The 27,648-nt window shown below is 38.9% G+C and overlaps 1 protein-coding gene across 9 annotated transcripts in view; it reads right to left on the bottom strand.

Annotated features, from left to right (window-relative positions):
- The window catches only part of NTRK2 (neurotrophic receptor tyrosine kinase 2), a 388,890-nt gene that overhangs the window by 301,430 nt on the left and 59,812 nt on the right, over positions 1-27,648 (bottom strand). For all 9 annotated transcript variants that reach the window (XM_070459542.1, XM_070459539.1, XM_070459540.1 and 6 more), the window contains 5 exons: positions 20,191-20,327; positions 19,551-19,683; positions 16,837-17,142; positions 3,233-3,268; positions 201-298 (listed from right to left, as the gene is read on the bottom strand). In XM_070459542.1, the coding sequence (XP_070315643.1) occupies positions 201-298; positions 3,233-3,268; positions 16,837-17,142; positions 19,551-19,683; positions 20,191-20,327 (710 nt within the window). The remainder of the gene's footprint in view (positions 1-200; positions 299-3,232; positions 3,269-16,836; positions 17,143-19,550; positions 19,684-20,190; positions 20,328-27,648) is intronic.

A 27,648-nucleotide genomic window follows, 5' to 3' on the forward strand; every position in this document is an offset into this window, starting at 1 on the left:
ATTATTTACCATCTGAGCCACCAAGGAAGACCTTTATAACGTCTCTTAAATCTTTCTATTAGCTCCTCTACCCTTCAACAGCATATTTACGTCTGAATAAAAGTGTTTTGTTGAAAGACTGACATATGAAGGTCCCTCAGGTATTCAAGCAATCAAAATGCTCAGAATCAGTTTAGGAAACAAGTAAGCATCTCACTCACCGAGAGGTGTTCCCGACCCGTGTCAACAACACCTGTGGGAAGGGTTCCATTACTTTTGTTCGTGGTGTCCCCAATGTCATTTGCTGCGGTCCCGTAATCTTAAATTGGAGAAAGGGGAAAAAGAAGGAAGCATAAAGTTGTCTTTAGGCTGCAATCCAACATGAGCCACAGTAGAATCCAGAACAAAGCAGGACAAATCACAAGCTTCCAAACCACTGACAGTGTGACTGGGGAGAAACATGACGCCCCCCAACCTTGGTTTAAATTCACTGTAAGACTGAGTGATGTCAAAATCATATTCAACTCAGATCTTTACATCATTCCTTTGTTGGTCAAATTCCAAACCAGGTTTAGGATTTTTCTCTGCACGTGAAGGTTTTATATTATATAATATTGTATATAATATCAATATATTCCTTTTTTGATAAAGCATTTAATGAAAATACAAAAAAATCGACCATATAAGAGTCATAGATTTACAGGCCTAGAAGAGTCTTTGGAAATTGAGTCTAACCACCAGCTTTACAGCTGAAGAATGAAAGCTCAGAGATGTTACTAGTAACTACTAGTCTTAAGGTCAACTGGCAAGAAGGCAACAGAGTCTAGAAATCAGACTTGAAATCAGCAGCACTGATTTCCGGACATCTTACTTATTCACTTAAAATAGAATGTGGACTCAGCACTGAGAGCGACTTGGATCCACATTTGAACTTTTTAAAAGAGTTCTGAATTGCCAATATTTCAGTTGCAGAGTTAATGTATAGGGAACTTCACCAACACAGCAGTTAGAATTGTGAGGCTATGTTCTCACAGTTCTCAAATGTAGCTGCTCCTCTCCATCAATTTTAGCCTACATGGATCAGGATAGAAATAAATCATTTTTCTGTAGGGAGCATCTTTATTAATAATATTATATATAAAAGTCATAAAAAGTTTTTAGTAAACTTATTGCAGACAATGTTTTTTATAAATGGTTTGTATTTTTATTCTAAATAGACATGGTGCCTTCAATTTCCATCCTGAACAACCAACCTCATTAAGCCAGCCCCAGCTAATCTTCCCTTGGTAGAAATATCATGCTGGCCTCAAGGCAACCAATTTAAATTATATTCTTATTAGCAGAGTGTTCCTTTGCATGTGAATGAAAATTAACAGAAACAGCATTTATTTTCTATCTGTGGCTGTTTCATTCTTAACTGCAAAACTATATTCTTACCATTTTCATTTTGAAAATATTAGAACTTATTAATATTTCAAACACTAGGAGATATCATTTATTTGCTTATTTTCCCTCTTCATGTTATATCCAGCTACTCATACAAAATTAAATCATTAAAGTATCTACAGTTTAATATAACAACATTTTAGGCCAAATATCCAAAGTGTGATGTGAGTCCAATGGAAAGACTTAATTTTAGAGACTTAAAATTATTGGAAAGGAGTTGAAAACATAATTTTAAAATGGAAAAATCACAATACAATTTCTCTGTGATACAATTTGATGTACACTTTCTTTAAACCATATCAGAACAAATAAATATAAAAATGCACAAATCACATCCACAAAATCACCCAAAACACAACAGCCTGAAGGAAATATGGCTTAACATGCATAAAGCAAGAAAAGACAATTTAATTCCCTAGATAAAATTAGCTCAAGTTAAATATACACACATAAATACAGAGAGAATCATTTTATATTTAAAAATGCAAATTATTTTTACATTAAAAATATAAATGTACACTTTTGTCAAGGTGTGCATCAGAATTAAAGAATAGACTATTTTATAAAATAATTATATAAATGCAACATTTTGATCAATGTAACTTTTTATCAATTTTAAATTTCAAGCCAAGTCTTGAAATTGAGCCTGCCATTTCCCCAAAAGAAGCCTCCTGGTCATGAAGGTGGTTTCAAAACTATTAACAAAGAATTCTCATATCTAGTAAAATGACCCTGGAATTCAATTAAAATAGCAAAGGAAAGATGAGATATTTGGTAAACTAATACAGCGGACAGTTTGGTTCTCTCCTTCCACATTCCAAAAGTAAAAGGGTTAGTTCCTCAGTTGTGTCTGACTTTTTACAACCCCATGAACTGAAGCCCTCCAGGCTCCCTGTCCATGGAATTCTCCAGGCAAGAATACTGGAGTGGGTATCCATTCCCTTCTCCAGGAGATCCTCCCAACCCAGAGATCGAACCTGGGTCTCCTGCCTTGCAGGCAGATTCTTTACCATTTAAGAGAGACCCATTTTATTCAAGGGAATTTATTCCTCTAGGAAAGTTGATCTAAACTCCAGGGGTGGATCTATTTAACCTAGGGTTAATCCAGCCCTCAATACTGGAGGCAAAAATGAACCATGACCCAATTGAGTCCTGAGTCAGAAACAGGGAGGGTTTGATGGAGGTCTCTGGGAAAGTTCTCCTTCTTCTGGAACAAATTCAAAAGTTCCTCCCTTTCTCCCATCAATGTGAATGACTCATTTTAAGACCATAAGAGAAACCAGCCTTCAGTGAAGCCAGCACAATGGGCAGAAGGGTGCAGAGATGGAAAAACACAAACAAACCTGGATCCCTGATGATATGGTTGAGTTGCTGGTTTCACCAACCTTAAAACATGCCTTGCCTTTGAGGTTCCTGTCTCTGAGCCAGGCTTTTTCATTATATAAAAAACATAATTTTGAATTGGGTTTACCATCATAGCCAGAAAGTGATACACCTCCCTTTTCTTGGTAGTCAAGGCTTTTAAACAGGTAATTAGTTCCCAATTATGGAAACAAAATGTCTGTTACAGCGGAATGGATTTACTACTTCCAAGAACAAGCATGAGAGAGAAAGCACTATTTACAGGCATTGTAAATATCAAGGGAAAACAGCCATCAATACCCAATGATTTTTGAAGTATTATTTTGGCCTAAGTCATGCTTGAAGTGTATATTTAATTGAGCTTAAAGTTCTTCTTTCAGTTGATTTATTACATTTTAGACAAACATTTTGAAAAAATACAAAATACAAACCACATGATAGCTACCTTCATAAATTACATCAGGATAATTTGGGTTTGTACCTAAAAAGCAAAACAAAACAAAGATATCTTGTTAAGTATGCATTCAAAGTTAAAAAATTACTAACTAAATCCACTAAAATTGGCTAAATACATATTGAAGGTTTTAAATTGAATAGATTATTTTATAGGTAAATAAAATCTGAAATTCTAGGTTTGCTTCATGCTAACCTTGTTGCTCTTCCCAAGCCCACAACCCCTGTCTCTATTCCAAAAAGGAAAAGAAAAGGGCAAACAGAAATTAAAAACACTTTAATGAGAAAAAATTCAACCATCAATGAACTATGACCACATTTTTTTGCTGTTTTCTATTAAACATTTGATCAATTTAATTGTAATTTTGGTATTTTCATTCCAGAAAAAGATAACTTCTGATCCACTTTGATTATTCACTGATGACTCAGGGTTTACTTTCAAACTTTGTTTTGGCAGGTCCATTTGTATTCACAAACACATTATTAACCAGACTGGATGATAACACCTAAAGTACAATTTTTCTCTCCACTTTGTCTTAAGGGATATTTCCAAGACAGAATAACCCTTTTATTACCCTAATATAACACAGAAAAATAAATGTACTTTCTCTACTGAGGTTACAAAAAATGTTATGTCAAGAAAGAAATTCAAGAGTATGCCATTTTTTTTGGATATGTCTTTATTGATAGGATATTCTATTTTAAAATATTCCTAAGAAAATTTGCAAAAAATTTTTTTGCCTTTTTAAAATCACTGTTAACAAGAACAGGTAACAAAAAAATTTGCTACTTATTCTTCAATCAAACTATTGAAACTATAGTATCTATACGAAGGCCTGCTTGGAATTAAAATCAAAATTTGATGTAACATTTAAGTGATTACAAAATGAATTTCCAAAGTCACCTTCTATGCTTTTAGTCTTTCCTCACTGTGTGAAAAATAAAATTTGTAAACTATAAAATTTACTTTATTCTCATTTGATTTCTGAACTCTTAGCAGAAAAAATACTTAAAATGAGTGAACTTTGAGCCTATTTTCTGTTTTTATAGCTCTTAGTAAATAATCAAGATTAATCTAAATGAAGAACCAAATAAAACTGATCCTAATATTCAAGACAGAATTTCAATACAATTCACCTAGAAGATACCTATTTTAGCAGGGGAAAAAGCAAGTAGATTGCCGTGCACTTTGATTCAGGGATATTGCATACTGCTGTGCTTTGTACAACTCTAGGGGGCACCATTAAGACTGTCATCAATGTTAATATAACCACCTGAAATTGTGACGTGCACAACCTGTACAGCCACTTCTGATGACCTTACGTCAATTCATGCAAAGTCATCATTCCAGTCATTTTCAATTATATTTTGAGTTTTATAATCCCAAACATCATTTTGAAATAGCTTTGAGTTATAAAATATCAATAGATATTGTCAGAATTATTTGTAGCTGATACAACATCCCTGAGAAGGCTCTTGAAAGTGACTCTGCAGGTTGAAGGGGAATTCAGTGAATAAAGCAAGGGAATGTCTCAATGAAAGCTCTGGGAATGTCATTAACAGGACATCTGCCCATCCTCTGAAGTCCTTTCTCTTTGCAACGTCCTTGGACCTAATGCCGTCCCCCCAAAGTTAGGATTTTCCACCACTGCTGAAGAAAAGGTTCTATAATCCCAAGAGAGAAAGTCATTCTTTGCACCGCTCAGTAATGTTACTTTTTTTTCTTTTGCTTTTCATTTAATTGGAGGCTAATTACAATATTATAGTGGTTTTTGCCATACATTCACATGAATCAGCCATGGGTGTACATGTGTTCCCCATCCTGAACCCCCCTTTCCCACCTCCCTCCCCATCGCATCCCTCAGAAGATCCCATTCTGATCCAGTCCCACTGATCTCTCAACATACAATCTGAATCTGCAAGGCATCTGCCCACTAGAGTCTGCTCCTCACTTCTAGACCTCACTCTAGGTCTCCAAGGCCCAGAATTTTCTCACCATGGCCCTGCACAAATTTCCTAGGACTGGTCAGCCCCTTCCCTACAACAGGGGCCACCGGAATGAGCACGCTCTGACACAAGACCCAGGGAGGGGTGAGGAGTGAGTGTAAGCCAGGACAGGCGGGCTGAGGTGTCCACATGCACACCCATACCCTTCATACAGCTCTCACCATATCACCGGAAGCCCAGCGCAGGGGCCATGACTGGGGACCAGCTCTACTGAAACCACTATGCTCCAGCTTGGAACTCCAAGAGTCTGAGAATCCGACCTGCAAACCCAGGCTTCCAGGTCATTATAAATATATATTTGCCAAGGTAACAGAATGGACTAAGTCGCTTCAGTCATGTCCGACTCTTTGTGACCCCATGGACTGTAGCTCTCCAGGTTCCTCTGTCCATGGGATTCTCCAGGCAAGAATACTGGAGTGGGTTGCCATGTCCTCTCCAGGGGACATTCCCAACCCAGGGATCGAACCCACATTTAGTATGTTGCAGGAGGATTCTTTACCACTAGTGCCACCTGGGAAGCCCAAGGTAGGGGAATAGAACTTATTTTTTTAAATTTAACAAGTCATTAACTTGATTTATATCTCTTAAGTATTTGGATTGAAGTATGTGGACCCTCATTTGTACTAGATTAAACAACCATCTAAGATGGCCTGAGGTCAAGGAGTTTAAGTTTTAAACCCGGGACAATTCTGAACAAATTCATGCAGTTTGTCCAGGATGGGGGCCTTTCCTGGATATAGGAAGTGCTAAAACTGGGACGAGTCAGTCACTCTGATTTCTTCTCATACCCTCAACAACCCCACATGCAGCCACCACCTGATTCCATCAGAAAGTAAAGAGGCTCTATGGATTCAGAGCCAGATTTATCTAAACTACACATTAACGAACTTCACCGAATATGACTGATATACAGGTATATTCAGGCTCATCACAGAAAGGGAACACCCAAACTCATTACTCACACAAAGCCCCAGGAAGATCCAAAATGTTGAGTCAATTCAAAATAGCAAATGGGTACAGAAAAATGGGATTTGGGGTGGGATCAAAAGGAAATAGGTTAGCTCAGAACCTGGAAAATAGATCCTTTTACAGACTTTTGATTCACATCAGTGCATGGCTTTTCTACCAAGTTCACCATCAAAACCATGAAGTTGGGTCTACACACTCTGAAAAGCACTATATTTTCCTTGTTTCATTGTCCCAGATGCATGAGAAGTATTGTCATTTTACTTTCATTGTCAGGAATAGCCAAATTTAGCACAAGATTATGAAACTCACAGAAAGACAGCGTGGGAGGAACATTTTTTTTTTTTCCTCCCTACCATACTGTACTATGTCTGATGAGGACCTGCTCATCAAAAGAAAGAAATGTCTCTTCCTGTACAAAGGTTTAGAAGGCCTGCTACATGGAAGGATGCACGGACCCAGACTTTACAAAATGCTAGGGTCACATTACTCCAGCTGACCCCAGCTTAACAAGCATATTATTTTGCTTCTGGCAACTTCTGAGTCAAGCTAAGCTTCAATGATGTTTACATGCTAATAGCACAGTAGCTATTAACATCATATTAAATGCAGAAACAGGAAAAAAAATCACCATTTCCTTTTCAGAATTTTGGCATTGATCAAACTTCGAAGATAACTGCCATTTTAAAGTCTAATTTCTCACTGGTTCCTTTTATTTAGCTTGAATTCATTCACTATGTATCATTATGTGCTAAAGGTAGGAACCACTGTTGGAGATAATCAGTATTAAAAAGTGAGTGAGAAAAGATAAACACAGGCTAGGAGGGGGAAAAGTCAATGAAAAGAGAATGAATGAAAGACAAATGCACTTGAGTAATGCACTTGTCCTGGAGATTTGAGAAGGGTTATGGGGTGACTGGACTGAACTGAACTGATGGTTCTTCAAACCAGGGTCTCCTGCATTGCAGGCAGATTCTTCACCATCTGAGCTATAGGGAAGTCGCCGAGAGAGAGAGAGTTATGGTTTCCCGAGGGCTTCCCCAGTGACTCAATGGTAAAGAACCCGCCTGCCAAAGCATGAGATGCAGGAGATGCGGGGTTGACACCTGGGTCAGGAAGATCCCCCGAAGGAGGAAATGGCATCCCACTCCAGTTTTCCTGCAGGGATAATCCCATGGACAGGGGAGCCTGGAGGGTTATAGCCCATGGGGTCGCAAAGAGCTGGACATGACTGAGCACAGCACAGCATGATTTCTTGAAGACTATCCTAGTAGCTCTCATCAACTAAGAAACCTCAGGCAGAAGCAACAGAGATGGCCTCAAGCTCTAACGCTTCGTGTTGGGAATCTCCGGAATAAAATAGGGACTTCCCGGGACTCCCTTAACACACTGGCATTCCAAACGAGCAGCAGACTGTTCTCTACCTCCACGGCTCACTCAAGTGTAGAAGCTACAACTCTTTCCCAACCAAAACAAGATGAGTGCCCATGTCCGTCTGTCTGATGTTCAAGTGCTACCTTCTGAAGAGTCTGTTGAGTACCTCAGGTGCTATACTCACTAGTACCTTGTTGCTGACCTAAGGCCTGTTGTCAGAAATTATGGGAAAAGAGTTAACAGGTCCAGAGTGCAGCCTGAAAAACCCCAAGTGAAAAAGAACCATGAAGATTGTATTACAGCCACACGTACACTCCTGACAAGGCTCTGTGTTCAACGTGCCACGCCTCCACCTCCAAAAGATGGACCCTGAGGACACTTAAGCTTCTAAACATGGATGACAGAGTCAGTTCCCCCCGCAATGATATCCAACCAATGTCATCCACCATTCTCTTAAATCCATGCTGAATGGCTTACTGTGAGGGCCTATTTATTTCTATCTTCTAGACTCATTTATAGCTCATGAGTAAATCTTATGACTTTGTATAAACCTTCATGAGTAAATCTTTATGATTTTTTAACTGCAAAACACTACAGTAAAAGGAAAAACACATTTGCAGGATTAAAAAAATTGGGGGAAGATAGGTAGCCTGACCAGAGGGTTCACTTTCCATTCTGCTCTAGAGATAAAAATAATAGCGGAGGCCAGAAGACACATCTGTTTCTTTCCTTTAGGCTTTTCGTCTCTAACGCTTTAAAAAAAATTTTTTTAAGACTTTCAATTCTTTTTGTAGACTCTCTTTAGTGTGATTTTTAAAAATATTTCAAAGGATTCCGTATGATAAAAGAATAGCAAAAGATTTGTTCTTTTCAAATAAACTGTCCTTTGCTTTGTCAACAGTGTTTTCTAACTCAGGGCAGACCACCTTTTGATTTCCAGAGCCTTCTCCCCATCCCTCTCAGAATGGCAGGCGGAACTCAGGAACCAAAAACATTGGTGGTTCAGGCGTCTGGGTCCTTTTCTGGCTGAATCTCTGCACTGCCTGCAGCACTGAGAGCCTCTTCCCTTTTTCTACCACAAAGGAGTCTTCCACCCGACAGAAGAGGATAATAGCATTGGCTTGGCAACTCCTCAGGAGCTTCAGGAGGCGTAATTAATTAACATTAGTCCTCTTGAGACAAAAAGAGCTATTTAAGTATAAATCTTAATTATCATGATTATTATGAGTCTATAGCCGAACCATACCCTTCTCTGTTTTTAAGGCAGAAAAGCAGGCAAAACTTTTCTGCCGTTCACTCCCAGGACGAGACCTGGGTCCTGACAAATGGCCTTAAGAACAAGCAGTGGGGGTGGGGGGTGGGGCTTTTTATTTTCTGAATGTGTAACATTTGGAGAAATTTCCTCACACTACATTCTTTGGCCTAAGTACACCAAGTCTAAATCTGCCAGTTCGAGGGCAATTCTAAGTGCTGTAGAGAGCGCTAGTTCATCCAGACGTCATGAATCTTTGGATAAAATGGCACAAATGAAAAGCTGTGGGGAAGACTCTTCCAATATTTATAGTTTGCTTCTGACGCACATTTTGCATAGGAGACAACTGCTCCCGAATGAGGCAGCATAAGTCACTAACTCCCACTGCTTGTGTGAATGAGCATTCTTGAGCTGTGACATTCTTCCTGAATGAGTGGGCCATAAAGGCACTCTTTATGTACCGCCTTAAAGAACGGAAAGCTTTAAAATCTGGGTATTTTATCATCTAGCACTCTGGTTAGGTTTGTTCCAAGCCTAAAACATTCATCATTTGGGCCATGATTTCGACAAGAGAAATCTACTCTTAAACAATCAATGTGTTCATGTTTACAATAATACCTGACCTTGAATATTCTTGGAACCTGTGCTTTCTAATCAGGAGATGCTAGCAAAAGCTCCAGGTTTCTCCCACATGGCCCTCACAAGCAATCTCTCTGCTGTGAATTTCTGCTTAGAATTCTGCTTCAAAAGTTACCCTCTCCACTTCTAATCTCCACTCAGTCTCCACATACATTCATGTTCATGAAGCAACTTTTCTAATATGTGGGACTGAATTCCAGTGACAGCCACATAATGGATCAATTTCATCTTCAGTCAGTCAGTCAGTTCAGTCATTCAATCGTGTCCGACTCTTTGAGACCCCATGAATCGCAGCACACCAGACCTCCCTGTCCATCACTAACTCCCAGAGTTTACTCAAACTCATGTCCATTGAGTTGGAGATGCCACCCAGCCATCTCATCCTCTGTCGTCCCCTTCTCCTCCTGCCCTCAATCCCTCCCAGCATCAAGGTCTTTTCCAATTTCATCTTAGACAAGTCTTATTTTTGACCCATAAGCCAAATAGGATACAGAAGAATCTTTGGAGAATCTTCAGATAACCCCTTGCTTTCTATGTGTGTGCCTGCACCACCATCTCTACTTATTCCCTCTCCTAAGCCTCCTTAAGTCATCATGTTATTGTTGTTGCTTAGTCACTAAGTTATGTCTGACTTTTTTGACCCCATGGACTGTAGCCCGCCAGGCTCCTCTGTCCACGGGATTCCCCAGACAAGAATACTGGAGTGGGTTGCCATTTCCTACTCCAGGGAATCTTCTCGAGCCAGTTATCAGACCCGAGCCTCCTGCATCTGCTGCATATGCAGGCAGTTTCTTTACCACTGAGCCATCCCAGAAGCCCCGAGCCATCCTGGTTTTAGCTAAACCCAATCAGAGTGCTTCTCTGTGCACCAACTACTCCATGTTTTTATCATTATTCCTGGTTAATGCCCTTGGAGAGTCAGTGAGGTAAGCTCAATGGATGCCTGAATAGTCCTTCCAGTGTTCACACTGCCCCCGCCCCAACCCTCGCCAGATTTTGCAGGGAAAAAGTAAATAAACTGCCTTCACTACTCAAGTGTGATCCATGGATTTGCAGCACCACCTGGGAGCTCACTCATTAGAAATGCAGATTCTCAGGCCCTTCTCCAGATCATGGAATCAGAATCCGCATTTAACAGGATCCCCAGGATATCTCATCACTCTTTAAAGGTTGAGAAATCCTGATTTACAATTCCTTGGCAAGTGTGACCAAAGTCAAAAGACCCCAGTGTTCAAAAAGGATAGTACTTTTTCAGTGGAACAGAGTACCTGAAAATAGCATACCTAAACATTGAAGGGGCTGGATAATGACTGCAAAATGTTAGGGGTAAGGGCAAGAGATGCGTTTTGCCTCTAGAGGCATATCTCTGGGTCCCACTGCAAATGGGAAGGGGGAAAGAAGAGAGCTTAGACACCTGAGGCAGCTTATATTCACCCACCCTCTCTCGGAACCTAACACTGACTCAGTTTTCTGCTAAAAAGGCCAATTCTAGAAAAGCTCATGTAGTCAAGTGACACAGTCCGGGGGTCCTCTTCTCTGGGCAAGCCCAAGCCCCCAGATAAGCGAGGACAAAGCCAGGGCTAAGATGAAGCAGCTCTGGGCAGCAAGTGACTTCCTAAGGCCGGAGAGGATAAGCACCAGGGAGGTAAGGATGGGCACACCATCATCATGTTCTTGCCCTTCCCCCAGGAGAGGACAGCACTGAGCTCCTCCCTGTGTGAGGTGAGGGGCCCTGAGGCCACTCCCAGACATATTCCTCTTCACAGTCACCTTTAAGTAAATGTTAGAACCTGACATTTTATAGAGAAGGAAAGCTAGATTCAGAGGTGGTAAGAAAATTGCTCAAAGCCACAGAGGTTATGAAAGACACAACTCTTAGGCGAATCAGAGCCTAGTCTCAAACCCTTCCCACTGTGGCAAAGATTCCCTTTGAATAACGGGGAGAGTGGGATAACGATGATTAAAATTCCAAGCTCACACACCAGATCTGAGTGAGTCATGTAGATCAACACAAGAGACAGGAGTTTATTTCACGGAAAGTAAAAAGTAGAATGTTTGAGGTTCTACCTACTCCACTTAGTTTTTCTGTTCAAGGCGTCTACAAAAAGAGAACATTCAAAGGAGCGCTTACTTCTTTATTGCCTGCAATTTCCACATATCTTCGGCTGAATAGGGTTCCTTCCTTTCATGAGTAGGTCCTGCCTAATAGCAGGATAGGGACATCCCTGGGAATTAGAAGCCAAGAGAGACAACCACAAAGAGAAGCAGGAGACAGTAATGAAAGCCCAAGTGTTTCTTCATCTTTTATCATTTTATGGGTAGTTGAAGTGTTTTCTATTATTGGGGAAAAGGGCTATGTTTCATCACCATCCAGCAGGTAGCCCAGCATTTTCTGTTTCTCAAACCTCCAGAAAGTGAAAGTGAAATCGTTCAGTTGTGTCCGACTCTTTGCGACCCCGTGGACTGTAGCCCACCAGGCTCCTCCGCCCATGGGATTCTCCAGGCAAGAATACTGGAACAGGTTGCCATTTCCTTCTCCAGGGGATCTTCCTGACCCAGGGATCGAATCCAGGTCTCCTGCACTGCAGGCAGACACTTTAACCTCTGAGCCACCAGGGAAGCCCTCCAGAGAGACCTGACAAATTGTTCAAAATCCTAGAATTCTAGTACGACAGGATGTTAAGCAAGACTCTTTCTGCCTTAGCAACCAACACCAAAGTGAGCACCAAAGGTGGAATTCACAAAAGCAATGATTGAATCCATGTCCTTTGAAATATCTGATTCATGAAGAGATTTTCAAAGGTCCCAGAGAGGAGAGAAAAAGGAAGGACTTTTTTTTTTTTTTTTTTAGGAAGGACTTATAAAGAAGTTTCTTTGGGGAGAAGTGTCACCATCATCACCACCCCACCATGGGGCTTCCAGAGCTGCACTTGAGAACATGACCTGTGTTCTCTGCAGGTGAAAGGCTCAAGGACCAGCGGCTGACTCTGCCAGAGATGGCTCAGGCAACGTGTGGTGGTGGGATGCAGCTGACATCTGGGTCCCACCTGTGCACCCAAAATTGTCAGGACAAGGGATTGTGAGGGCTCCCCTGGACCAGATGGAGGCAACACAGAAGGAAGTCTGTGGGGGAGTCTGGAGGGCCAGAGGGAGCCCCAAAAGTACAAAGCTACATTCCTGGGTATGAAGGAGGAGCTACTTTCAGCAGCCAGAACACAGATGCATTTATGTCATGGGAGCTTCAGGAGAGGGGGTTACAGAGAAAGGAATCCCAAAGGTCTCCAGGAAAGATGATCTGTGAATCAACATTGAACACACCCAGGAGCACAAACCACCAGCCAGTACACTTCCCTGCCCTCCATCCCATGCCCATCCCCTCCACCCAGGCAGCACAAAAGCTTAAGTCTCATTAGCTAGCTCTAGCCCCCTGCCCCATGCTGCCAGCCTGCACAAAGAGGGGAGAAAAGACTGACCCTTAAATCAAGTCCAGAGTTGATTTCTAACTCAGAAGCGACATCCTGCTTTGCAGTTGAGGTTCCATCTGCAACCTCAAGTGATCCAAGGATTGTCTGTTACTCAATAATGAGCAGAAAAATCTTGCTTGGGTCAGAATTCCATCCCAGACAAGTGACTCTCACCCTTGGCTGCACACTGGGACCACTGGGGAATCTCAAAAATGAAAAATGCCAAAGCCCAAGCCTCACCCTGGAACCACAGAATCAGAATTGCTAGAGATGGGCCCCAGAAATGTGTCTTAAAAAATGAAAGAAGATTAAAAAAACAATTAAAACTCACCCATTAATGTGCAACAAAGAACAGGATGCTACTGTTCTAGTAGACCAAGAAGTGACTAAATAGTAAAGGGACAACGGAAAACCAAGAGGAAATGAAATGAATTTGTCACCAGCTGTGCTCTTCCATGTGCTAGAAAGATAAAAATCACTGTTCTCCAGATGCATTTTGAAGCAGAAAGCTCCTTGTTGTACTTTAAATATAATTCAAAACTGACCAGAGCTGAGCTCAATGCCAAGCATGGGGAGAAATAACCAATGTAGTGTTTAGAAAATCTTGACACCCTTTCTCAGTTGCAAGTCAGGTTGCCAGTGATGATCTGGACTGGTACCTGGGTCCTGCGGACATCTAAAGACCTGATAACGCCTGTCCCTCCTCACATCACCCAGGCTGGGGCTGGTGTCTGGTGTCAGACTCTGCAAGGTTCCAGCACTCTGGAGAGACACACGGGGATCTTTACTTCCAGTCTCACATCCCCACACCTGTAGATGGCACCCTCTTAGCCTGGTTGATGCTGGCTTGGGGTCTCTCTGCTCCAAGTGGAAAACAGAGCATCTGCCACAACATCCCATGTTTCCACTCCATGCAGTGTGAAAGGCAATTGGGACAGTCACTAAGTTCAATCAGTCATCCTCTTCCATGCTCACCCATTTTTATATTTTTAGGTGCTTTTTTTTAATCTGTTTTTATTCCTGTTTTAATTTCAACATGCTTCCTTCTCTATCTCCAAATAGAGAGTGAATTCTTAAACAAGGTGACCATTTCATGGAAATCTGAGTTCTAAGCTGAATGAGGAGCACATGCGACTAAAGACGGAAGAGCTGCTGTTTTAATTCTTCTGGATTTATACAGTGATGCAACTGACTTCACAGAAATCCCAGACTGCCTGTTTCCTGGTAAGTCCAGAAACTGGCAGTGTGAACAAAAGGATCTCATCAAAACAACTAGGGGGGAAAGTAGCTGTAACTCTGTATCATGGAGATTTGTGAGAGCTGAACTTCTTGATCAATTACTGTATGATGACAACAGAAATACTTAAGGACCATAAACTCAAACATGACCTTAAGGTAGAATGTACATTTAGACCAGCAGGGTCTAAATATATATAGTATTATATATACATATATATAATATTTCCCTTTGTAAATTTTTCTTTAGTTTTCAGGGGAGTTAAGAGGGAAAGAAAGCATTTCTAAGAAAAGCCATTATCTGTAGGCTACAAATCGCATAAATATCCACAAAGATTCTATCATACAAGCCAAGTGAGGTCAGTCTCTTAACTGGTCTCACTGGTTTATGGCCCATATGGGCCATTTATATCCACTATCACCTTGGGCCAAGTCTCTTTCATTTCCACTTTCATTTATTACTCCCTGATAGTGGGTCCTTGAGTAAATACTTAAAGTGAAAGAAAAATAGTCTTTTCTAAAGCCATATTTATTTTAAAGATCTGATAAAAAAGAATAAATGAAAAGAAAGAAAGGGAAAGAACATCTTTTAAAAATATGGCTTAATTTTTGTTGTAGATAAATAAACAATTATTTCCTTTTAAGGGAATACTTGAGAGACTTCGAGCTATTCTTAGACCAGAGAACCACTCTTTCCAATCACTAGCTAAGTTAAAACTAACAAAAGCCATGGACAAAAATGAGGCCACATGGATGAGTTAAACTGTATCAAATATTGGTATTGTATAGAAATGTTCAAAAGAAAACACATAAAAATCCTATCTAAAATAGAAGCTTCTGGCTTTACACTAACAGAACTGTGCTCATATCAAAGCTTACAAACCACTTCTAAAACTTTTAAATGCCAGACCTTCAACCTGGAATCAAGTTCACCTCCAACAGTTTCAGAAGCCAGTTGTTGGCGAAATTCACATAAATCCTTAAGTTTAGATGAGAATAATGTACCAATGTGACGTCAATTTCTTAGTTTTGACAAAAGTAAGCAGTGCAAGATGTTAGCAACAGGAAAATCAGGTGAGGGGTAGCTGTGAACTCTTGGTACCATCTCTATAACTTTTTGTAGATTAAAAATTATTCACAAATAAAATGTTCATTTAAAAACATACAAAAAGCCACTGTCCCAGAAGCAGAGATTCTGGATTTAACTATAAAGCTGTTATCCCCACAAATGTGCAGGAAGAAAATGAACACAGTAATCTAGCGATTTACTACAGCGAATGTAGCCAAGCAACTAAACTCTCAATTAGGAGGAAGATTTAATGAAACAGACAACAACTGCCAGGGTGTCTGGGTAAGGCATCCAAACATAGCTTGTTTTATGTGCTCCTGAAAGGCTGTTTGTAAATCAAACTTATATAATTCAAATCACATTTTGAGCACACTAAGGAAGCTGGTGCATTTAAAAAGCTGTTGAATAAATACCAGGATAACAGGAAGATGGATTGTGTAACAAGAATTATTGCATTCTCATTTGGTGAAGGTGGCTTGGCAGCCATCGCCCTTTGTCCATGGGGCTGTCCTGGGAGCCATACTAGTACCTGCTGCCCAATTAGCCCCTGCCCCACTGACCTCCAACTTTCTATTTTCCCTTCTCTCTGTAAGGCTGGCTTTGTGTGGCTTTGATTAATTCAGAGCTATTATGGTGAGGAATTCTAATCATGAACAGGTCCAATATCCAAACACATGGCTCATCCTCCACAATGGTATCAGGTATTTGGGCAATATGATCAAGCAAGTAAGAATACTTTCACTGAACAAGAGTGTCTGGAGCAAGTAAACACATGATATTGTCCCTGCTGTTACTGGGGCTCCCACTGAAATTCTTCTGCTGACCATGGACTGGACTCCCAATACGAGCCATCCTTTTCCCAATTCAAACCATTGCTCAGATGGGAACTAGTATCACTCTTAGAAAAATAATTCAGGATTCCATCAATGGATGCCTTAACTCAGTCAGCCCAGGTAAACAAAACATTCCACAACACTGGTTTCTCATCCACAGATGAGGGAGCAGGATTCTGAATCCCAACTGGTTAAAGGGTCAGAAAATATACCTCAAACAGCGCATGAGCCGACCAAATTCAGTTCACCTGCTCACAGATTTGCTTGTATTTTGTCACTGTGGGTACAAAATCTCATATAACACTTGAGAGAAAAATAATGCGTGTGTTGTCAGAATATTGTTCAAATTGTTCATCCCTATCACCTCCATGGGAGGAGTATGAGGCCCTGCCCCTGGATTGGCCCTGGCCCTATGATTTGCTCTGGCCAATGGCATACAAGTTGAAGAAACTGTGCACCAACCCCAAAAGGAGGCCTTATGAAGGCTTGCATTTTTTTTGTTTTTTACTGTCCTCCTGCACTTTGTACTTATCCTAAGGAGTAGATCTCCTGTGTAGCTGCTGCTTCTGCACCCTGCACCCCAGAACAAACACACACGCAACAAAATTCCCCTCACTGATCTATAGGCCCATGAGCAAGATTAAATGTTTGTTTCAAGTCACTGGGTTTGGGAGTGGTTTATTGTACTCGTGATGTTGTCAATAGTTGAGTGATACACACTGGCCCTCTCCAGACGCAAAAACATCAGGTACTCACCATCATCGATTCCAGGCCAGCCCATGAAGTGAGCAGAAATCTGTTTCTCATCCTTCCCATATTCATTCTTGGCTACTAACTTGTAGTCCCCATTGTTCATGTGAGTGGGGTTATCCAGCTGGAGGCAGCCGTGGTACTCCGTATGATTGGTAACATGGATTTTAGTACAGATGTACTTGGACTCATTCAAAATTGCCCCGTTATAGAACCACTGAAGCGCTGGCTTGGGATTGCCTTTCACAGTGAATGGAATGCACCAGTGGTGGTCTGAGGTTGGAGATTCGAGAAATGTGATAGTTGGAGCAACTAAATTGAAAAAGAGAGAGTTAATAGCATCAGAAAGCTCAGAATTCTCCCCATCTCCAAGTCTCTGTGTCATAGATAGGGGGGGTCTTACTCAACCATTGTTTGGTTTAAGAAAACATATGAACTGCAACTCTGGAATCCATCAATATTTTGTATCATCATCAAGTTTGATTTAACTTTTACAGAGAGCTTCAGAACGAATCTGCTCTGCCTAAGATCCATGCACCATAGGCATCTTTACACCTGTTCAGTGTGAGAATCAACTCCAAACAGATCCCAGTGATTTCTGACAGTGGAAAGGGCTCATCTGAAGTTGACTTTGGTTTCTAACACATATACCTTGATATTATGGAGATTAATCACCAAAACATTGAGGACCGCTATTCTTACAGGGCTGTGCTAAATAATACAATGACAAAAATGACTTTGGAAATCTTGCCTGAAGCATGGATCGCACATAAATTTTCCAAAACAAATAAAACTGGTCAATGCAGAGAATGTTACTCCTGATGTTGACTGATTATTATAAAGTCTGATAAATTGATATATTTTTCACAGATTGTCAATAGTAAATGCCCTTTAAAAGCATCACTTTTCATTATAGTACAGTCCATTTTTGCTAGAATTTCAGATACATCAAAGTTTTGATCCTTTAAATGTCTGAGACCCTATCTAAACCTGAAAAGCAAACTAGAGATTACTTTAAAATTAAATACAAAGCACTTTACTCTTAAGGGAAACAAACATTATCAAGTAGCATCTTTAAACAGAGTACTTATCCTGAGTGAAGACACTTAAAATCCCTCTTAAGTGGGATTCATGTGGTCCATTTTCATGTGTTCTGACTTTGATAAGTATAAAATTGAGGACTGGAAAAGACCTTTGAGACCTAATAGTATCATTTTTTCAGATGAAAAACCCAAGTGCTATGAGGTTAAGTGATTTAGCCAAGGTTACTGAGTGAGGAAAATCTGGACCAAAAATTCAGAACTCCTAATGCCCTTCCCTTCATGCCTCACTTCCTGGTTATACATGTTCATCACACAAAGTGGGGAAATCATAGCCTGGCAACTAATACATCTGAGTGGGTCACTGCACAGGATCTCTCAGTTGTTAATATTCCCTATCACTTATTTCTCATTATCTAAACTTTGATAGGCTAGACCAGCTCTCCAGACCAGGGAGTCTACATAGATACTACCTAAACTGAAAAACATTTGAATTGGAGTGCCCTTATTTGTAGGTCTGTGTGACAAACACAAGGACCACAGTGGGGGAGGGAAAATACTTACCTTCCTCCCACCAGCCCAGGTCCCCATATGCCCAGGCCCCACTTCTTCCTGCCCCCACACTCTTATGTGCTTTTTGTGAGGTGCTGATTTAAGGACATAAAGCTGGAAGCTTGGTTGTACGTGTTTGGGGATGACACTGACTTCAAGATTGGTCAAGATCATCAGAAATTATGAGTCCAGGACCTTCTGGGCATCGAGGTAGTATTGACACTGGCAAAAGGCTGGTGATTTCAATCATTCACTCCAACAGTCACGTAAGGAATGTGTGTTATGAGTGAATGCTAATCAGTGTATCAACATCTTGTGTCCACATGTGTATAATGCACATTCATACTAGTGCACACTCGTGTTTTTCTCAGCCAAATCCTAATTTAGAGTAAAACCTCATTAATTTATACCGCGGCAGCTCAGAATTTGCAATGATGTGAAGATTATATACTTTTTACTGAATATGTACATCATTCACATTGAATGAGATAATCTGGAATGTTAAGATATATGTTGCATTGTTTACAATACTGGAAAACAATGTACATATGCTAAAGAAACATTAATATCCTTTATCTTCAGGAGACAGAAACTTAAAGCAATTATAATAATAAAAGTTTTTTGCAGGTAATAATAATTTTCAACCATTTTAGTAGTATTCCTTTCACTTCCCACAGAAGCTTGATGTCAAACTAATGAGGTTTATTTTTTGTATCAACAATATATTGAGTATGAACAGCCAGCCCAATACTTTAGGTATCACAACTTTAAAGGTTCATATTGTTTTTATAGAGAACAAAATTTAGAAACTAGTTTATCAAAATTTAAACTACAACTTATTAACAAAAGGAAGATAACCAGCTCAAAATATGTTCTATCGAGAAAAGACAGGATAAGGCACAATAGGACAAGTTTAAGATCGATAAAGAAGCTTAAAGACAACACATGAACAAGAGAGATTAGCAGAAATAGAAGGAATGGAAGGAGCTGGTAACATTTCTTAATTAAGGACGCACAAAACACTGCATATACTTTTTTCACGCACAAAGCAGCAGAGGTCCCCGACCACAAATGCGGGTGTGTCCACGATCTTTTCTATTAAAAACACACGTTGATCTGATTACGTACAATGTACAGTGAGGTTGACAGAATCTTGATCTTCTCCTACAAGATTTTCTGCCACACAAGAGATTTGTTTTCCACTGTCATCAGATGAAATGTTAGTTATCCTTAATGATCCCTGTGTGTGGCTTGTTTCATTCTACAAATGAATTAACAGACAAAAATAATCTTGATTAGAACTGAAGCCAATAGTGAGAAGATTTGGCATTTCTTCCCCTAACTAGAGAAAATCATCTATAACATTAGAAAAAAATTCCAGTCTAATGAAGCTCAATAAAAGGGGCAACTCAGAAGTTATTCTGTTATCTCTGGATTTCAATGATAAATGTGTGAAGCTGATTTAATCCTTGAATTCCTATCTACCTTCCTTGAAGGGAAAAAACCACAATGAGAGTCACCTTGCTCATGATGAAACAAAAAGCTTACTAGAGACCTACAGCCTTTTCAATCTATGAAGTATACATAACTAAAATACAATCTGCATTTGTCTTTGTTTAGTAAGAATAGACAGAAAGTAAATATACAACAAAACTCATTGTAAATCTCTATGTGGACCTATGAAATATTAAATTATCATCACTAGGTTAACACAATCTCAAGTTCAGAGACATTCTCATCTCTGTGAACATACAAATACAAGCCTTACCATGTGCTTGGAAACCAGATTACCGACATCCCAGTACAAATTCGGAACTGGGTCACCTGCAACAGTACAAGATAATGTGATAGACTTTCCCTCCTCCACAGTGAGGTTAGGTGCGGCCAAATTCGCTGATGGCAAACCTGTGGAGCAAGGAAAGTAAAGGAAGACATATACAAATAGTTAGGTGCATTATCAAAATAACAGCAACAAGCTGAAAACTCTCTCTGCTTTAAAAATCAATCATTATTTGCTTTCTGAGACTGACTTATGTTGATCTGAAAAAATGCCAAATTGATAAGCTTTACAGATTTAATGAGAGCCAAGAGATAGATGTGCAAAGAGATTTGAAAACAAATTTTGCATGTGTTTCAAAAATATCACTGCAGAATAATCTTTTATTAAAAAAAAAAACCCACTAGTTTGTACAGCTACATCTTCTGGTTCTTGTTCTGTTTTATAGTTATCAATCCAGTTGTTTGCACACAGTCATTGTATTTGTAGAACATCTTATTTTTTCCTCAGTTTTCTCTTCCACTTTTTTTTACAGTCAAGGACAAAAGGGTGGGAGGCATCTACAATTTTTGCATATACCCACTTTTTTCATTAAATAACTCACAAATCTAACCCACTACCAGAACTATATTTTTAAAGAGATAAACTATGATCTTGAAATATAAATTTAAAAAGCAGATGAAGATTCTGAAGCAGTCCAATTACGGAAGTTGGTTTCAAAGCATTTTTCAAAGATAATAAATTTGAACCAGACAGCATTAGAATGTCTAAAAGCTATATAAATCATAGTTAAATATTACAGGTATACTTGGTCACCTTATTTATGACATGATGAAAAAAGTTGTATAGATCATTATCCCAATGAAAAGCTCTTTTTTGGAAAAACCCTGAGAAATTGTTACCAGACGAAATTCTGATGCTTATAAACATTTTTTTAATATTTCAAGACAGCTTCATTTTTATACTTTTATATTACAAAAGTCAGCTTTTCTTATTAATGCTATCACTTCATTAAACTATTACACCATTTGGGTGTTTATACTGCTCTTATTCATAGTGTTTTTAACATGAAGGTGGGTCTCAGAATACGTCAGGTCCTGCCAGTCAAGTAAGCCTCTCGCTTGGTATCAGAAACTCAGCTTAGGACTGCATTCACCCCAACAGCTCTGTCCCATGGAACTATGACACATCATTAAACTCAGGAGGAACCCACAGGTCAGAAAAGGCAATTCATCTTCAACAGCCGTGAAATTTCAATTAGCCTGCCCACCTAGGGGTTTCTGACCTGCCACCTTCATGATATTATACATAAATCCTTCTCTTAAGACATAGTCCTTACTGACAACACTATTATTATTTATTCCTGAAACCAGACTACAGCAAGATTTACATAGTATACATTTCATGGTATTCCCACAATTGGTAGAGGACTTCCCCACAAGATCTGGCTTTCAGTGGCTGGTGTGACGTCTTCAGAACCCTTCCTTCTCGTCAGCCTTTAATAGACAGCAATGTTGAATTTTTCACAAGGTTCCAAACAGCCCCCTAATATCCTGAGCTTGTATTGAGCAATGAAACATATACAAGTGAACAAGAGGCAGTGCAGTTGATTGGAATGAACACTGGGTCAGGAGTCAGAAGCCCTAGACCCTACACCTGGCCCATACTTATGCCATCGGGTGAATCATTTCTCCTCTCTCAACGTGATTTATTCTATATTAAATACACTGTTCAATCAGAAAATCAGCTAGGATTTTCCCAGCTCTAGAATTTGGTGACAACTTTCATGACAATTAAGCTTCCCAATGTAAGAGGCTTGTCATGGCAAGAGATTAATATAAGGAATGGGTTTATTTTTTAAAAAATCTTGAAGCCAGTGGTATGATCTAGGTGACTTTTTCCAAATATGCATTTCTTTAAAAAAAAATACACAGCCACATAGTTTGAAAAGTCTATAATTCTACAAAATGTGTTATAAAAAATATTCAAACTATCTCTCAGATCAGGAATAAGACAGTGATGCCCACTTTTGCCACTTTTATTTAACATAGACTTGGAAGTCCTAGCCACAGGAATCACACAAAAATAAATAAATGAAAGATATCTAAATTGAAAAGGGAAAGGAAAACTGTCACTGTTTGAAGACAACATGATATTATACATAGAAAATCCTAAAGACACCACCAAAATACTGGAGCTCATCAATTAATGTAGTAAAGTTGCAGGATACAAAATTAATATACAAAAATCTATTTCATTTCCAGACATTAACAATAAACTATCTGGAAAAAAAAAAACGAAGAAAAAGTTCCATTTACAATTGCACCAAAAAGAACAAAATACCTAAAAATAAATCTAAGAAGGTAAAACACCTGTACCTGGAAAACTTTAAGACACTGATGAAAGAAATTAAAAACAACACAAACAGATGAAAAGATATATGGTGCTCATGAATTTGAAGGATTAATATTGTTAAAATGACCATAATACCCAAGGTAATCTATAGATTCAGTGCAATTCCTATCAAAACACAAATGGCATTTTCACAAAACTTATATGGAAACACAAAGGACCCCAAATAGCTAAAACAATCTTGAGAAAGAACAAAGCTGGAGTATCATGCTCCCTGATTTCAAACCATATGATAAAGTTACAATAATCAAGAGTACGATGTCTGTGTTTATCACTCATTCATGCCTGACTCTTTGTGACCCCATAGATTATATAGCCCACCACCAGGCTGAGTGGTTGCCATTCCCTTCTCCAGGGGATCTTCCCAACTCAGGGATCAAACCTGGGTCTCCTGAATGGCAGGCAGATTCTTTACCATCTGAGCCACCCAGGAAGCCCAAAGAGTATGATACTGGCACAAAAACAGACACACTGATCAACGAAACTGAAGAGAGAACCTGGAAATGAATCTATACTTATATGAACAGTTACTATTTTACAAAGGAAGCAAGAATATACAATGCAGTAAAGACAGCCTCTTCAAAAAATGGTATGAGGAAAACTGAACAGCTACAGTCAAAAGAATTAAAGCTAGACTACTTATTTACACCATGAACAAAAATAAATTCAAAATGAATTAAAGATTTAAATGTAAGACCTAAAACCATAAACTTCCAGAAGAAAACAGGCAGTATACTCTTTGATACTGGTCTTAGAAAAAAAAATTTTAAGTAAGGGGGGAAAAACAAAACAAAAAAAATGTAACTTTGTTGTTGTTGTTTAGTTGGTAAGTCATGCCTGACTCTTAGCAACCCCATGGGCTGTAGCCCGCCAGGATCCTCAGTCTATGAGATTTCCCAGGCAAGAATACTGGAGTGGGTCGCCAGTTCCTTCTACATAGGATCGTCTTGAACCAGGGATCAAACGTCTCCTGCTCTGGGAGGTGGATTCTCTCTCTTTTTTTGTTAATTAATTATTTTATTTATTTATTTTTTCCTTTCCATTTGTTTTTATTAGTTGGAGGCTAATTACTTTACAATATTGTAGTGGTTTTTGGTATACATTGACATGAATCAGCCATGGATTTACATGTGTTCCCCATCCTGATTCCCCCTCCTGCCTCCCTCTCCATCCCATCCCTCTGGGTCTTCCCAGTGCACCAGCCCTGAGCACCTGTCTCATGCATCCAACCTGGGCTGGTGATCTGTTTCACCCTTGAAAGTATGCTTGTTTCAATGCTATTCTCTCAGAACATCCCACCCTCGCTTTCTCCCACAGAGTCCAAAAGTCTGTTCTGTACATCTGTGTCTCTTTTTCTGTTTTGCATATAGGGTTATTGCTACCATCTTTTAAAATTCCATATATATGCGTTAGTATACTGTATTGGTCTTTATCTTTCTGGATTACTTCACTCTGTATAATGGGCTCCAGTTTCATCCATCTCATTAGAATGGATTCAAATGAATTCTTTTTAATGGCTGAGTAATATTCCATAGTGTATATGTACCATAGCTTCCTTATCCATTCATCTGCTGATGGGCATCTAGGTTGCTTTCGTTCCTGGCTATTATAAACAGTGCTGCAATTAACATTGGGGTATACGTGTCTCTTTCAGATTTGGTTTCCTCGGTGTGTATGCCCAGAAGTGGGATTGCTGGGTCATATGGCAGTTCTATTTCCACTTTTTTAAGAAATCTCCACACTGTTCTCCATAGTGGCTGTACTAGTTTACATTCCCACCAACAGTGTAAGAGGGTTCCCTTTTCTCCACACCCTCTCCAGCATTTATTGCTTGTAGGCTTTTGGATAGCAGCCTACTGTTGCTGACTGGCGTGTAATGGTACTTCATTGAGGTTTTGATTTGCATTTCTCCGATAATGAGTGATGTTGAGCATCTTTTCATGTGTTTGTTAGCCATCTGTATGTCTTCTTTGGAGAAATGTCTGTTTAGATCTTTGGCCCATTTTTTGATTGGGTCATTTAGTTTTCTGAATTGAGCTGCAGGAGTTACTTATATATTTTTGAGATTAATCCTTTGTCTGTTTCTTCATTTGCTATTATTTTCTCCCAATATGAAGGCTGTCTTTTCACCTTGCTTATAGTTTCCTTTGTTGTGCAAAAGCTTTTAAGTTTAATTAGGTCCCATTTGTTTATTTTTACTTTTATTTCCAATATTCTGGGAGGTGGGTCATAGAGGATCTTGCTGTGATTTATGTCGGAGAGTGTTTTGCCTATGTTCTCCTCTAGGAGTTCTATAGTTTCTGGTCTTACATTTAGACCTTTAATCCATTTTGAGTTTATTTTTGTGTATGGTGTTAGAAAGTGTTCTAGTTTCATTCTTTTACAGGTGGTTGACCAGTTTTCCCAGCACCACTTGTTAAAGAGGTTGTCTTTTTTCCATTGTATACTCTTGCCTCCTTTGTCGAAGATAAGGTGTCCACAGGTATGTGGATTCATCTCTGGGCTTTCTATTTTGTTCCATTGACCTATATTTCTGTCTTTGTGCCAGTACCATACTGTCTTGAGGACTGTGGCTTTGCAGTAGAGCCTGAAGTCAGGCAGGTTGATTCCTCCAGTTCCATTCTTCTTTCTCAAGATTGCTTTGGCTATTCGAGGTTTTTTGTATTTCCATACAAATAGTGAAATTATTTGTTCTAGTTCTGTGAAGAATACTGTTGGTCGCTTGATAGTGATTGCACTGAATCTATAGAATGCTTTGGGTAGTATACTCATTTTCACAATATTGATTCTTCCAATCCATGAACACGGTATATTTCTCCATCTATTTGTGTCCTCTTTGATTTCTTTCATCAGTGTTTTATAGTTTTCTATGTATAGGTCTTTTGTTTCTTTAGGTAGATATACTCCTAAGTATTTTATTCTTTTTGATGCAATGGTGAATGGTATTGTTTCCTTAATTTCTCTTTCTGTTTTCTCATTGTTAGTGTATAGGAATGCAAGGGATTTCTGTGTGTTAATTTTCTGCTGAGGCACCAGAAAAGCCCAAATTTAACTACAGCAAACTAAAAAAGATTTTGCAAAGCAAAGGAAATGATCAACAAAATGAAAAGTTTCCCTTTGAATGGATAAATATTTGCAAACTCTGTATCTGATAAGGGGTTAATATCTAAAGTATAAAAAACCTCATGCATAACTCAACATAAAAAAGAACCATTTAAAAAATGGGCAGAGGATCTAAACAAACATTTTCCAAAGAAGAATACAGATGTCCAACGGGCATATGAAAAGTGGTTCAACATCACTAATCAACAGGGTATAAATCAAAACCACAATGAGATAACACCTCATATTATTCAGAACAGCTACTACCAAAAAGACAACAGATGATAAAAGTTGGCAAAGAATGGAGAAAGGGGAACTCTCATGCACTGTTGGTGGAAATTGAAATTGGTGCAGCCATCATAGAAAAGAGTGTGGAGATTCCTTGGAATTTTTAAAAAATAGAACTATCATATAATCCAGCAATTTCACTTCTGGGTAATTAATCCAAAGAAAACAAAAACACTAATCAGAAAACATATCTGCACTCTTATGTTCATTTCAGCATTGTTTTTACAATAGCCAACCTAAGTGTTCATCAGTGGATGAAGATGAAGAGGCGCTATATACATACAATGGAATACTGCTATTTGTGACACATCTCATGCTAAGTGAAATAAATCAGACAAACACAAATACTGTATAATTTCACTTATAGGTGGAATCTAAAAACCAAAGCAAATTAAACAAACACAAAAAAACAGATATACGAAACAATCAGATAGTGGCCAGAGGGGAGTGGGGTAGGAGAGGGAAGAAATAGGTGAGGGAAATTAAGAGGTAGAAATTTCCAGTTGCAAAATACTGATAGGTTTGAACTGTACAAAAAGAACAGTGTAGGCAATATAGTCAATAATTATGTAATATCTCAGTATGGTAACATATTATAACTAAGGCTGAGCATGGTGATCATTTGAAATGTATAGAATATTGAATCACTATGTTGTGTATCTGAAACTAATAGAGTATTGTAGGCTATTTATACCTGAAAAACACAAAAAAAGTAAACTTATAGAAAAAGAGATCAGATTTGTGGTTACCAGGTGCTGGGGGTGGGTGGGAGGAGTGTGGAAGGAGAGTGAATAAAGTAGTCAAAAGGTACAGACTTGCAGTTAGAAGTAACTACTAGAGATATAATTTACAACACAAGGAAAAACTGTTTCCATTTCTTTAATTTTGTATCTATATGAGATGATGGATTTTCACTAAACTTACTATTAAAATCATTTCATGATGTATTTAAATAAAACTGTGCTGTACACCTTAAACTTATACAGTGCTGTCTGCCAATCATATCTCAATAAAACTGAGAAAAAATATAACAACTACAAACACAGGGGGAGAAAAGAGAATATTCAAACTACCACGTGAAAAATAATACCCATGTGGCATTGTTTCCTGTTCCCCAGAAGCACTCATTTCATCTCTTTTAACTTCCTTTTGGGTATTGATCTCTATATCACTAAATATTGTGCTTATATTGCTGCTTCTTGGTTTTTCTGTTTTAACATTATCTACTGGCCTCTCACCATGGAAGATGAGAACTAGGCTCATGTTCATACAGAAAGACAGCTCTCCTACATGCCCATACCACATTCACACCACTCTATGTTCATATCTTACCATATGCTATGAATTTTTGTTGTCTCAATGTAAACATGAAGTTTACTATAAATATATAAACCTTACTGACAGCTGAAGCACTGTAATAGTTATATTTTATCAAATTTAAGACTGCATTAACTATAGGATACAGTACTGTGATAAGAACCACTAAGAAAGGGCAAAAATGATGTCAATTCAACTATGATGTAATGCCTTCTCACCACTTACATCTGCATTTAGTGGTCAGACTTATTGGGTAACCCATCTGTTTTAAACCTTTCTTTCCTGTATCCTGTCTTTTTTTTTTAATCTGCTCTATTAATGGGGAAATTT

The sequence above is a fragment of the Odocoileus virginianus genome, chromosome 31 (assembly GCF_023699985.2).
Source record: "Odocoileus virginianus isolate 20LAN1187 ecotype Illinois chromosome 31, Ovbor_1.2, whole genome shotgun sequence".
NCBI classification, from domain to species: Eukaryota; Metazoa; Chordata; class Mammalia; order Artiodactyla; family Cervidae; genus Odocoileus; species Odocoileus virginianus.